General features: G+C 42.6%; 1 protein-coding gene across 2 annotated transcripts; it reads right to left on the reverse strand.

Moving 5' to 3' along the window:
- Positions 1 to 1,667: 1,667 nt before the first annotated feature.
- Positions 1,668 to 11,285, reverse strand: LOC120805996 (GRAM domain-containing protein 2B-like). Of its 2 annotated transcripts, XM_040156603.1 has the most exons (15): positions 11,240 to 11,248; positions 10,827 to 11,159; positions 10,223 to 10,348; positions 8,566 to 8,653; positions 8,391 to 8,460; positions 8,196 to 8,299; positions 7,987 to 8,082; positions 7,832 to 7,903; positions 6,007 to 6,087; positions 5,706 to 5,817; positions 5,152 to 5,268; positions 4,604 to 4,694; positions 4,332 to 4,436; positions 4,084 to 4,168; positions 1,668 to 2,827 (listed from the first exon to the last, which is right to left on the reverse strand). In XM_040156603.1, the coding sequence occupies exons 2-15, from the start codon at positions 10,919 to 10,921 to the stop codon at positions 2,789 to 2,791; spliced, it is 1,281 nt and encodes a 426-aa protein (XP_040012537.1). In that variant the 5' UTR covers positions 10,922 to 11,159; positions 11,240 to 11,248; the 3' UTR covers positions 1,668 to 2,788. The 2 variants fall into 2 exon arrangements, with proteins under 2 accessions (XP_040012537.1, XP_040012538.1); XM_040156604.1 differs by lacking the exon at positions 1,668 to 2,827 and having other exon boundaries at positions 4,332 to 4,393; positions 10,827 to 11,285.
- Between the last annotated feature and the right edge of the window lie 789 nt (positions 11,286 to 12,074).

A 12,074-nucleotide genomic window follows, 5' to 3' on the forward strand; every position in this document is an offset into this window, starting at 1 on the left:
GTCACCAGCCTTTGCAGTGACATGAGGATCCTAAAATGCTTTGCAGAGACAGAATCGGGAGACTCAGAGGTTCCACACGATGTAGAGCTTGTCAAGGTTGTGTGTAGACGGAGTCCGGTACAGACCGAAATACACATAGTAGTCCCACACAAGTGGGACTACCAAGGCCAAAGTGTCCCACAAGTGTCCCACAGGTGTATTTCAACAATAGTTAGGTGCCTTAGTGTTATTAATGTACAGTGTGTGTATGTTACATACAGTACACTGCACATACATATATAACAATATATTATCATTTATATTTATTAATCATACTTATATCGACCTATACTTTTATTTTGCAAATATTTGCACAGTTCCTTTATAAAGTGTAAGTAATTACTATATATATATATACACACACACACACACACACACACATACATGACATCTCCGCAATTTCCTTAATTTTGTGATATTTAATTCAAGTAGTTCTTTGTCTGTTTTTCTTTGTGTTGCTGCAACATGAATTTCTCCTCGGGCATCAATAAAGTGCGATCGTATCGTATCTCATATTATCGCGTTGTGTCTTATCGTTTCGTATCTTATTGTCTTATCGTATCGCATCTTAATTTATCTGAGAGAAAACCAAAATCTCTTTGGTTGTTCGTCCTTTCGATTTACTCTGCAGCCTGTTTCCAGACTGTAAGTGGTCAGACAGAGTTTGTACAGACGAACTGTGGAGTTACCCAAGAGACGGCGCAAGTGGCAAAGTGGAGGAGGAGAAACACCAGACAAAAAGATTTCTCACAGCCTGGAAAAACCCAAAACTAGTTTTTCTTAGTTTATATTAGTGAGTGATTCGTTAACAACAAATAAGTTACAACTGATAAAAGTTGATAAAGGGTGGCTTATCAGAAAATGGCAATCCATTTGATCCCTTATTAATGTGAAGAGGGATCAAACATAGACATGTTTGAATAAAAAAACCAAAAAAACCATCTAGTGCACTTCATTGTGTGTGTGGTCAAGGCCAAAATGGAGACTCTATAAAGCAGAATAAGATCATGACCCTCTAAGCACAGATAAAAAGCCTATAATTGATGCAAAACAGCGGTGGTTTGACCTCAGTTACAACTTTGACCTTTTTTTAAAAACATCTTGAGGATGAGCTGATACTTTCCTGAATTACGGCTTGACATGTCGTCTTCACGTGCTGGTGAATAAAGATGCATTACACCACACGTATTCGGTGATTTGATCATCCCGTGTACGTGCCCCGACTCGACAGCAATACGCATACTGCATTTCACGTACACACAGTATCGCCGGCCTATGACCGCTGATCGGGGCAAACCAGGTGACGCACTTACCCGCATGTGTCCAGTACCTGTCGTTTTTAGTCCGTTCGACTGTTTAATGCGCCACGAATGCTCACAGAAGCCACACAAGTGACACCGAAAGAATAAATCAGAGGATGAGAAAAACTTGAAACAAAATGAAAATGAGTCACTCCGGAGCGGGAGTAAAGAGGAGAGAGCAAAAGAGGAGCAGATAGATACAGTCAGATGCAGAGCAGAAAGACTGAACCAGACCACAGACCAGGTTTATGTTTGGAAGCGGGGCTGAAATCTTGACCTACTCGCACTTTACTTGAATATTTACATTTTATACCACTTCATACTTCTGCTCCACCATATTTATTTATTTGCGGCTGTAGTTACTTTGCAAATTACACGCTTTGCATGTCCACACAGGTGTTTTCACAGGTGTCCCTCTGGCTGATTAGACCTCCAGTCAGGTGGAAGTTGGGTGGAGTTATGCTGGGAATAAGAACAACAACGGGGCCAGTTATCCTGCCCTGTGACAGGTACAACGACAGAGCTCTGCCCGAGAAAGACCCGCCTTTGTAGTCATGTTAATACGTCCGATTAGGTTACGTCACAGATTTTCTAAGAGTGGTTCGCAGTCGTTTGTCGAAGTTCACATCACCCGACCAATAAGAACTGCTCACATTGAAAAATAAAAATACTGCGGAACCAGTGGACCAGAGCCCTTGACTTCCAGTTAATAGTGTTAGTAAAAAGTCCATGTTTACAAAAAAGAAAAAAAAACCTATTAAACTCAGTTGATCTGCTCTCATTTTGCTCTCATTTTTTTCACTAATAAAACCTCTAGTCATGTCGGCCCAAGCATTTGTGACCATATACACAAATGTACAGTGAATTTTAGTCTTTAGATACCACGCACTGTAAGTGAAAAATACACAAGAAAACTGGTCGTAAGTGTAATTAGAAGACATCCCCTGCTGAGCAACTTATATACATGACATAAATATAATTTATTGTCAATTTAATTCTAATAAAAGAACACAAGAACAGCACAAGTTGACCTTTTCTGAAATGTTTGGAAAACATTGAAATAGGACCTTTGGACCTGATACCCTAATAAAAAATCCCCCTATCAAAGCTCTCAGATAAATACTACACATACGGGTTTCAACACTTTGCTTCACTAGCACTAACACAGGCCCACTAACACACTGCTTCAGTTTACCCTCTAGCACAACTTTTTGTTTTAAAAAGAGCGATAAAATAGTCCTGAGTGGAAAAGCGAAAGAAGCTCATATTGCACAATTTAAGTTAAAGTTCACACCAGTTAAAAAAAAGCTCTGCATGTGTGAGCTGTCCATGCTTTGGCATCAGATGCACTAACAAATCTGATCACCGCTGATCCGCAGAGTTCAAGCAACATGTCTAATAAAAGGTACAGCTTCTGTCCGGACAGGCCAACGGGCAACAGTCTTCTTTTAAGTCTCTTCAAGTAGCTTCCGGAGGTTTCTTTGAATCTAGGATGACAAAAACGTTGGACATCTGATAACATGCACATTAAAACCATGTTAAACTACTATTAACTATTGTGGAGACTTTCTTGCTGAGAGTTAGATAAGAAGATGGATACCAAAGTCATATCTGAATGCTAAATATGAAGCCGCCGCCAGCAGCTAGTTAGCTTAGCTTAGCATGAAGACTGGAAACGGGGAAACAGCCAGCCTGGCACTGTCCAGAGTTCAAAAACACTCCTACCAGCACCTCTAAGGCTCACTCATTCACATGTGTCTCGTTCGTTTCGCACAAAAAACAAAATTATTACAAAATATTAAATGTAAAAATGAAAAGTTGTGGTTTAACGTGGGGGCTGATCATATGCCGGACTATTTCTTGGCCAGGTGCAGTGACTTCCTGGAGTCCCTTTGTCCCCTTTCAGTTTTTGTCTGGATTTTGACTCCAGCTGCTTCCGCAACTTAATGCTAAGCTAAACTAAGCTAATCGTCTCCAGCCTTTGGCTTCACCTGAGAGATAAAATAGTGGCATCCATCTTCTCATCTAACTCTCGGCAAGAAAGAGAAGAAGATTTCTGACATGCTTGTAAGGTATGAACCAGGTAAGACACCTCGAGTTCTCGAGGCACGAGTCTTTTAGTTGTTCCAAATTGCAGAGAAAAAAAAGAAATTTGATGAGGAGGCTCTCAGCTTTCATGCTCGGAGCTGTTGGAACAGTTTTCTCAAGGATCTGAAAGGGTTGATATCTTTAAAAGTAAACTTAAAGCCTAAGTCTTGTTATTGATTTGTATCTATAATATTTAATTTTGTTTTATTTCTCTTGTCATTTTCGTTTCTTGTGTGTATTAGTCTCAAATTTTTCCACTGCTCACGGTTGTGCTGTCTCGTTATCAGCCTGTCAGTCATCCCTACCTGTACGAAAGGTGCTATACAAATGGCGTTTGACTGACTGAAGCTTATTTTCCGAGATGTTGAACTATTTCTACAAGAAAATTATTATTTTACAGCAACAAACTTTCCGACAATTCAGGGTAATCAAGGGATTTCCACTTCACATACTTCCGTTCATTAGTTCCGCGCCCTTTAGTCAGAGATCACACCGTCTTTGACTAAATGGTGTGATATCCTCCCTGGAAATCATTTCGATATATGATATGTAACAGACATATGGACGGTCAGCGGGTAAGAAACTACTGAACGAAAAAGATAAAAGATATTTCAGTGACCATATTATCTGTTTAGTTCATAAAAACTGGACAAACCTTTTCTAGCTTGAACAGGTTGGTAGAAAGTTCTCCGTAGATCTCAGCGTTCACTTCATCCTGGGTCCTGTGGCTCACTCCATTTCTGCAACGAGATTTGCACTAAATCATGAACCAGATAATGTGCGGCATGAGTGCTTTTGGAGATGTGACATAATTCAGTAACTGTGACGTCAACGACTGTGAAATGAGAACAGCGCTCCACATTTTAAATCTTCTCACGAAAATAAACCGGATCGAGCTCTTACTCGTTTTGAATGTGTTCCCCCAGGGACACCAAGGAGTTCAGACGATGCTCAAGAGCCACAATCTTGAAAGCCATGTAACAGGAGGACAAGACAAGAACACTAACTCTGTTAAGACACACAAACACAGTGACAGGTGAACGTTCAGACACCAACCACACAGAACCATCGCCAACACGCCCAAATAATGGAAATAAGCTTTTCAGAGAAATCTAACAGTCGCGTTGACAGACCGCTCTGGCTTTTCATATTCCACATAATGAAAGGCCACTCACAAAACCAAATAGATTAGGAGGATGACGTGCAGCGACACGGGCTGTGAGGGTTTGTCTTTGAGCATGACTCTGCAGGTTGGCATGGTTGACCCTGCGAATAAAAGAAGAGAGAAAAGAGGAACATTGATTCGGTAGATGGTAGGTGTAACAAAACTGCATTTTATGTTTTGGAAACAAATGAATGCGGTGCAACCTTAAAGAAAGTTCAACACTTTTGGAAATGGCTCTGTCCAAAACCACATAACCACCTAAGATTGTGTACAGTCTTTATGCTGAGCTAAGGTAACCAGTTGCTAGCTCTAGCTTCATATTTACCATATAGACATGAACGTGGTATTCGTCTTTTCATGTAACGCTCAGCAAGAAAACAAACAAGAGTATTTGCCATAAAGTGAAATTGTTCCTTTAAACATACAAATAAGTAAATGTTTAATACATGGATTATTCTTGGCTTATAATTGGTATTTCCTTTGATACTGAATTCCTTCTGATAAACGCTGAAACTCAAGACTACAGAAGTAGTAACGAAGATCCAGTTGTTAAACTACCGTTGTTGAGGGCAGCTCTGTGCTTTTGGCCTGGAGTCTGGAGGTGAATATCCGCGTGGACCGAAACCTCTGCACTCTTCACTGCACTTAGGAATGTGTCTGGGAGCCCGGGGAATTCTGGTCGAGTAAACAGAGAGAACCTGTGACTCCGGCTGCCCACAACGCGCCACAGTAAATATTAACATAATCACAAACATCCTTACAGATCAACCTGTTCTCTATGTTGGCTCGCGACATGGAAAAAAGCTGGCTCGACGTTATGAACGACACAAACAATAAGCTGAAGATTTCCTTCATTATTCACCAGGATCACTAGCGTTTTCGTGCCAACTGTCTTCACAATAACAAAAAGCAAAGCCTGGTTGGCTCAAATTTCACTTGGCTTCACTCCAGCGATCTGCAAACTAGAGACTGTCTGAGCCAGAGTGACACCTGACACCCTGAGCGCATTCGAAGAGAGGAAAAACAAAATGTGTACAGTAGATTAACCTCCGTATACAGCAGCTTTGTAAAGGGTAGACGTATACATAGAGGGATGAGGAGGGGGCACACACCAGTTATTTTGTCATAATCTGGAGTCTGAGACCCCGAGCTGCTGCTCTCCATCATCTCCTGCCGTCTCTGCTGCACAACCCCGTCCAGGTCAGAGAAGTCTCCAGAGAAGTCCTGCAGCGCACGTACAGCAAAATATAAGATGGATGCCACACACGTGGTGGGTATCGTATCACCCGAGAGCAGGCCATTGCTGTACGTCTTCACAATGAAAATTGTTTTCTTATAAAAAATCTACTCATGTACAATGAATACATCCAGTAAAAACAACCCATAACACGGGCGAAAAGACCCCTGACTGACCAGAGGAAGCGACGATGTGCAGTTGACTCTGAAGCTATTTTCACAGGAGGAAGAAACGGGGTTGTCACAGGTCTTATCCACCTGGAACGACAGTGACCACATTTTAGCAGGTAGAATGGAACAGAAACTTTAACGACTCTTTGGCTGGAACAAGCTATAAACAAAACACTGACATATCATTACCTTCTCTGAGTCATGTTTATGTTCATATGGTGAATATAAGACTGATATTCACTCTCCATTAGCCCTTTTTTTTTTTTTTTGGTCTCTGCCAACTCCTGAGAGATATACATGTCTCTTTAGCTGCTAAACGCTCCACTATTTTCACCGGCTAGTTGCTAACTTTGTCTGTTTGCTGCTCGATGCTGGGCAGGTACTGTACAGTGGATGTTTAGAGCTGAGTCACGCTCTAGATGGTGCAGGTTATAATTTACAGTACGGCATCGGATTTCACCCTTTTTATGACACCACTTCAACACTAGATGGATTTATCGTGCATCGTTGTGCTTTATTATATTCCCCACATTAGCTCTGTTCACTTTTTTTTTTTTCTTGTGATATAGGGTGACAACGGGCTACTGTTGCTCTTATATAACTGTGGTCACATCCAAGTAACTTCTATTCCGTCTTGTCTTATTTCTGAATAGGAAACGTCTCCCTTTCAATCGCCATGTTTACGTTCATTCATTCACATGGAGCAGTGATCGCGATGATCGGAGGGTTTGCGGTGAAAAGTGGCTTCGCTAGACGTGCGTTTGAAAAAGAGAAGACTGATGAGTCTTTCCTCGACATTCTTAGGTTTGTCTTTGCTGTACACAATCTGCACCGGCATCCGAAACACAAGCAGCTAATCCCATTTCTTGCAGTCCCCATGCGTAACGGGGAAAATGAACATCAGCTGCTGCATATCTTCTGCGGCTACGTGCTCGAGCTCCGTAGCTTCGGCTTAACATGCAACTATGAATCAAACTCGGGAGTGAACCAGCTATTTTTTTGGTTCGTAAAAATCAAAACAATAAGCTGAAAGACAGTGAAATGCTGCATAGAGGTGAGGGGAACTGCAGAGGAGGGTTACAATGAGCTGTGGATTCATCAATATGAGCAACAACTTTCACATTGCACGTTTTGTTATTTGACCCATCGTTAGAAAAAAAATATTAATTAGTGCAGCTTTAAATAAAACGTGACCTCAATGGTGTTGTTGCTAATTTAGGATTGTTGCGTTTTGTGCTTGTGCTTGAAATATCGATCGCATATATGACTTTGACTTTAGAGTTTTCAAACTTTATCACAAATTTACATGACTTAAAACCAGCATGAGTTGGACATTTTCATGCAATAAATGCTTAAGATTACAATTTTACAATTTCCCCAATTTAGGACTGCAACCAATGATTATTTTAACTACGGTCAATTTTTTTTTCTTTTTGATTAATCAATTAACTGTTTAGACTGTAAAGTGTGAGAAAATAGTGAAAAATAGCCCATCACAACTCCCTAGAGCCCAACACGATGTCTTCAAACAGCCAGAAGTCCAAAATACAAAGACGTTGATTCAAATTTGACATAGAACAGATAATAGTGGCAAATCCTACAAACATCCTACACCTGCAAACATTTAATATTTGTGATTAAACGATTCATTAAGAAAAAAGTTGATTAATGTTTTGTTGACTAACCGATTAAACAGACTAATTGTTTCAGACCTGCTCTCATTTTCAACTGATGTTCACACTCCACTGAAAATGTTTTAATTAGAGATATAATTAGAAAATACTGAATCATATTAGGGATTAATTAATGTTTTATTGAAGATGTTACTTACCTCCAAATGAATGCAGATGGATTTCAGAAGTTTGTAGGTGGTGTTTCGAGAGAGGAAGGAGACAAATACATGCTGGAAAAACCAGTAATTTATAAATCACTGTCATGTTTATGTACAATGGGACTAAAAACTGATCTTCTCAACAGTCTCCTTACCTGGTCACTTGTAGTTTCAATCACCAGGGCGTTTGGCACTAATAATGCAGTTTTGGTTTTTTTGATAAATGTCACGGAAATCGCCGGGATTGAGATCTGGAGAGGAGAAAATGCTCTGTTTAATCTTAGTTAATCATCGCCCGTGTTACACGGGAGAATTCAGCCATAAAACATGAACCGGCACCGAAGTCACATTTCCAGTGTCGTACCTTGGTATCTCTTCCAAAGACTTTGGAGTGGAAACAGATCCAGTTATCAGAGACAAACATTTTGCCCTGATATAACATGTCTTTCTGCAGGGCACAAGTGTAACCTGTGGGCACATACAGTACGTCACGTTAAGTTTAACAATCGAACACATCTGTGCGTCTCACATTCAACCAAAAAGAAAATCTGACACTTACTCTGTTTGAGTAACTCATCCTTGCTGACTTCCTTGAACAACTTATGATACTGGGCATTTGTCTTTGATAACTGAAAATAACAGAAGGGACATTTTGTTTTGTTAAGGGACTGCAAAAAACGTGCAAAACTTGTTAAAGGTTTGGCGAAAACTGTTAGATCAGAACGCGCCCCCACCTGGCTGGGCTGCGACTTCTTCCTTTCAAACTTCGTTTCAAAGTCACTTGGACTCAGCAATGGTGAAAGCTGCTCCACAGGTTTCAGTCTGGCAAATAAACGGTCAGTGTTTATGGTTAAATAGCACTGTAACACCTGAGCAGGAAAGGCGAGGTGGCGCTGTCATGATACACTCATGATAAAACATGATTTGCACACTCACTTCCACTGATCCACACGGAATATATTACTAGAGGACAGTAAATGTCCTTCATCGGCTCGGCGTGGTGTCGGCCGTGTGTTATGCAAGGGCATGCCTACACGGCAACAGAAAAATCCGTACACAGCACTTTAGTCATGCGGGTATACAGCAGTTATGAGGAATCATAGTGCTGTACTGTAGTTGGAGGGTGAAAAACGACAGTTGATGTCACTCTGAGAGGATCCAAAAAGTCAACTTCAGTAAGAATTAACACAGTTTGGGCTATTTGATGGTTTAATTATCAGGAAACTTTATCTGAAAACATTCATATACAGTAGGTTGTGACTACTGCCTACGTAGACTAAAGTAGATCAGAGAATATTAATAATGTTTCTTCCCTCATTTATCAAACTTTTTAATTTATGTACTATTTGTCAAAAGGACAAGAACTGGTTGCTAGGTGTTGGTCAAACTCAGCTCTAAAAACGACTGGCGAAACGCAAAGCATGTAAAGTTCACATGATGTTCCCTACTTTAAGCTGATGGCGTCAAGAATTTGTTTCATATCACCTGTTTGTAAAAACAAATAGAAGTAAGTCTGGTTAAATTCCAGAAGCCCTCCGACTTGTGAACAGGCACAGTACGAGACTTGGAACGTTGACCCTGTGTATTGACTTATGGTTGTGCTTGAGCAGGCATAGAATGTGCCTTTGTGGTCTTGTGTATCGTTGGGCAGCAATAACAATATACCACAAATGCACAAGGATGCCATCGGTCCTTGTGTAATTCATCTCTTTATAACACTGTCTTATTTCTATTTCACATAGTGTCCGTGTACTTTTTGTTTGCAAACTCGCTTGTCTCCAAATATCTCGTTTCGTGCGGCCAGCAGTCCAAAATCCAAAGATAGTTCATTTACAATACTATAAAACACAGAAAAGCAAGAAGTCCTCGCAAAGAAGCAGGAACAGGAGAATGTCGGCCTTTTTTTTTTTTAAACTTGAATAACGATTGAAACAAAAAACAAACAAAAAAGTGATTCATTTTCTGTCAATAGACCAATCGACTGATTGACAGAACCTTTCAGCCGCGGTGGGTTCATTAGGTTTCCTGGCAACACTTGACTCTAACCCCACTATACTCGCATTTATCAGCAGTATGTAATCATTTGATACATTTGTTTAGAACACGCTATACATGTAGTTGTAAGCAGATTATTAATGTACTCGTACACGACTGGTGGGCCCCATAAGTGGAGGCTGGTGTTCATACATTTAATGAATGACAATATAGTAAAACCCAGTTCTAACTATATCAAACATGTCTTCATAGGAGAAGTTGTAATTGCTGACTATAATTGGACATTGATGAACACTCGGAAACGTCCTTGATACTAAAGAGTGTGTTTTTACAGTAGAGTGGTACCAGTGCGTTGTATCAGCCACCACACAGCGGACATCATAAGCGTCTATTCACCTCAAGCTGGCCGGTTTCTTCCTGCTCTCCGAGGGGTCCGACTCCGCGTCCAGACAAAGACGGAGGTCCGAGGGGGACCGCCCGCGTCTCCGGTGCCTCCCCTCGCCTCCGTGCTCCGCTTCAGACCTGGACACATGACACAAGACACCGTTCTCTCTTTTCCTGCTGCGCGAATCACCCGGCCGGGAGAGAACGAGACCGTCGGACCTGTCGCGACACGTTCATTTTGCAGGAGCGGTCTGCAGAGGCTCGAGCAAAACGCACACACGCGCCCATGCACGCACGCACGCACACACACACACACGACACGACATATACATCTCTTCGGAAATAACGCACAAGTCATTATCATTCATACCCAGAAGTTCATACGAAAAGTTTTTTTTTGTCATCCGGGATTTTCTAAATGGACCCTATCCGGTCCTATGCCGTGCCACGTACGCCGTCACATCCATCCATGAAAAATCCGCACTGCCCTTTAATTCAAACACTCTGGTCGAGGCAGGATACACATGCAAATAACCACAATGCATTAGGCCCCGGTCGCCTCCTCCCGAGCTGGAAAACAAACCGGGCCCTTCCGCTCCATCTTATCCAGACTTACGTCGACCGATTCCTCTGGGAGTCCCTGCTGAAAAGTTGCTCCGGGGCGGATAACGGGGTCAGGGGTCTGTCCGCCTGCTCGGTCATCAGCACCATCTTTTGGGTTTCATATCTCGCACATCTCCGCCGTCGGTTCCCGCCGCCAGCCCCCTTGTCCCGCGAACCCGAGGAGAAGCTTCGGGAAAGCTCCGAGACGGAAAGTTTGGGAAGAATCGCTCGACGGCCCGAGGAGCCCGACAGAGGAGGAGCCGGGAAAGGGGGAGGGAGCAAGGGGGGAAGGAGCCGCCGAAGTTCGAGTCCTGTCGTGAAACCTTTGCAGAGATGTAGTATTCCCCTGTAATAAAACAGGCAAAGCAGGGAGATGTCATTTTCCAAACACACCCACGCACGCAACTATGGGAGGAAAGCACCCACGGGGTTGAACCTGGCGTTACATCCGGATAAGTAACAAGCTCTCCGCCGTCTAAGAGCCGGTTGAGCGGCTGATTTCCCGCACACCTCATTCGGCCCCGCCGCTGTTTCTGGACCCACACAACCTCACAGATCTCCGTGCCACGGCTCACGGTGCACCCCCGGAGCGTCCCCCGGCAGGGGGCAGCAGAGTGCGGCCGATGAGTCGCCTGCACCTCTCAGGTGTGTCCCAGCCGCGGGAGACCCTGGCCTCGGCGGCGCGGGGGTCACAACACACGCTTTGCTCAGCCAATGGCAGCGGTGGAAAGCAACTGTGCCCGCCCCGGCTGCTGCCTTCTGCCCTCGCCCCGGTGCAGTTCAGACGGAAACACTGTACGTTTTACTCCACCACACATTTACCCCACAGATATCGCAACCAGTTACAGTTCAGATTAAGATTGGACACAAAACGTGTGATGAGGTTACAAAACAACAACAGTTTTTAGAGATGAAACCACTGGAGCCTCATTTTTTTTGTTTTTTTTTGCCGTGTGACCACCTACTAAAAAACGGGTCCGTGTGAGTTTTTTAGTGCCTCCACCAAACGAAACATTTCACCTCTAAACGTCTCAGGGTGTTACAAAGTAGAGTACGTCAAATTATCCAAGAATTTAAAACAGAGCAAGGATTAGAGAAAAAGCCTGAAACATAGACACAAATTAATAATGTTATAAATTAATAATCAAAAGAACAAATTCACGCAGCAGAACTTTGTTTTTTCTTCTCTCCTCTCCCATTAATCCTCTCGCGACCCCTCAGTTTTATCTTGTGACCCCTTTTGAGGGGCTCGACCCCTCGG

Source organism: Xiphias gladius, chromosome 20 (assembly GCF_016859285.1).
Source record: "Xiphias gladius isolate SHS-SW01 ecotype Sanya breed wild chromosome 20, ASM1685928v1, whole genome shotgun sequence".
In the NCBI taxonomy this organism is placed as follows: Eukaryota; Metazoa; Chordata; class Actinopteri; order Istiophoriformes; family Xiphiidae; genus Xiphias; species Xiphias gladius.

Bases quoted from the DNA above. Each gene is read 5' to 3' on its own strand.
- LOC120805996 (XM_040156603.1), bottom strand. From the start codon at position 10,921: ATGGTGCTGATGACCGAGCAGGCGGACAGACCCCTGACCCCGTTATCC. The intron at 8,461-8,565 runs GTGGGGGCGCGT...TGTTATTTTCAG, and splicing joins AGAAGTCGCAGCCCAGCCAG to TTATCAAAGACAAATGCCCA. The intron at 4,169-4,331 runs GTAAGAGCTCGA...ATCTCGTTGCAG, and splicing joins GGGGAACACATTCAAAACGA to AAATGGAGTGAGCCACAGGA.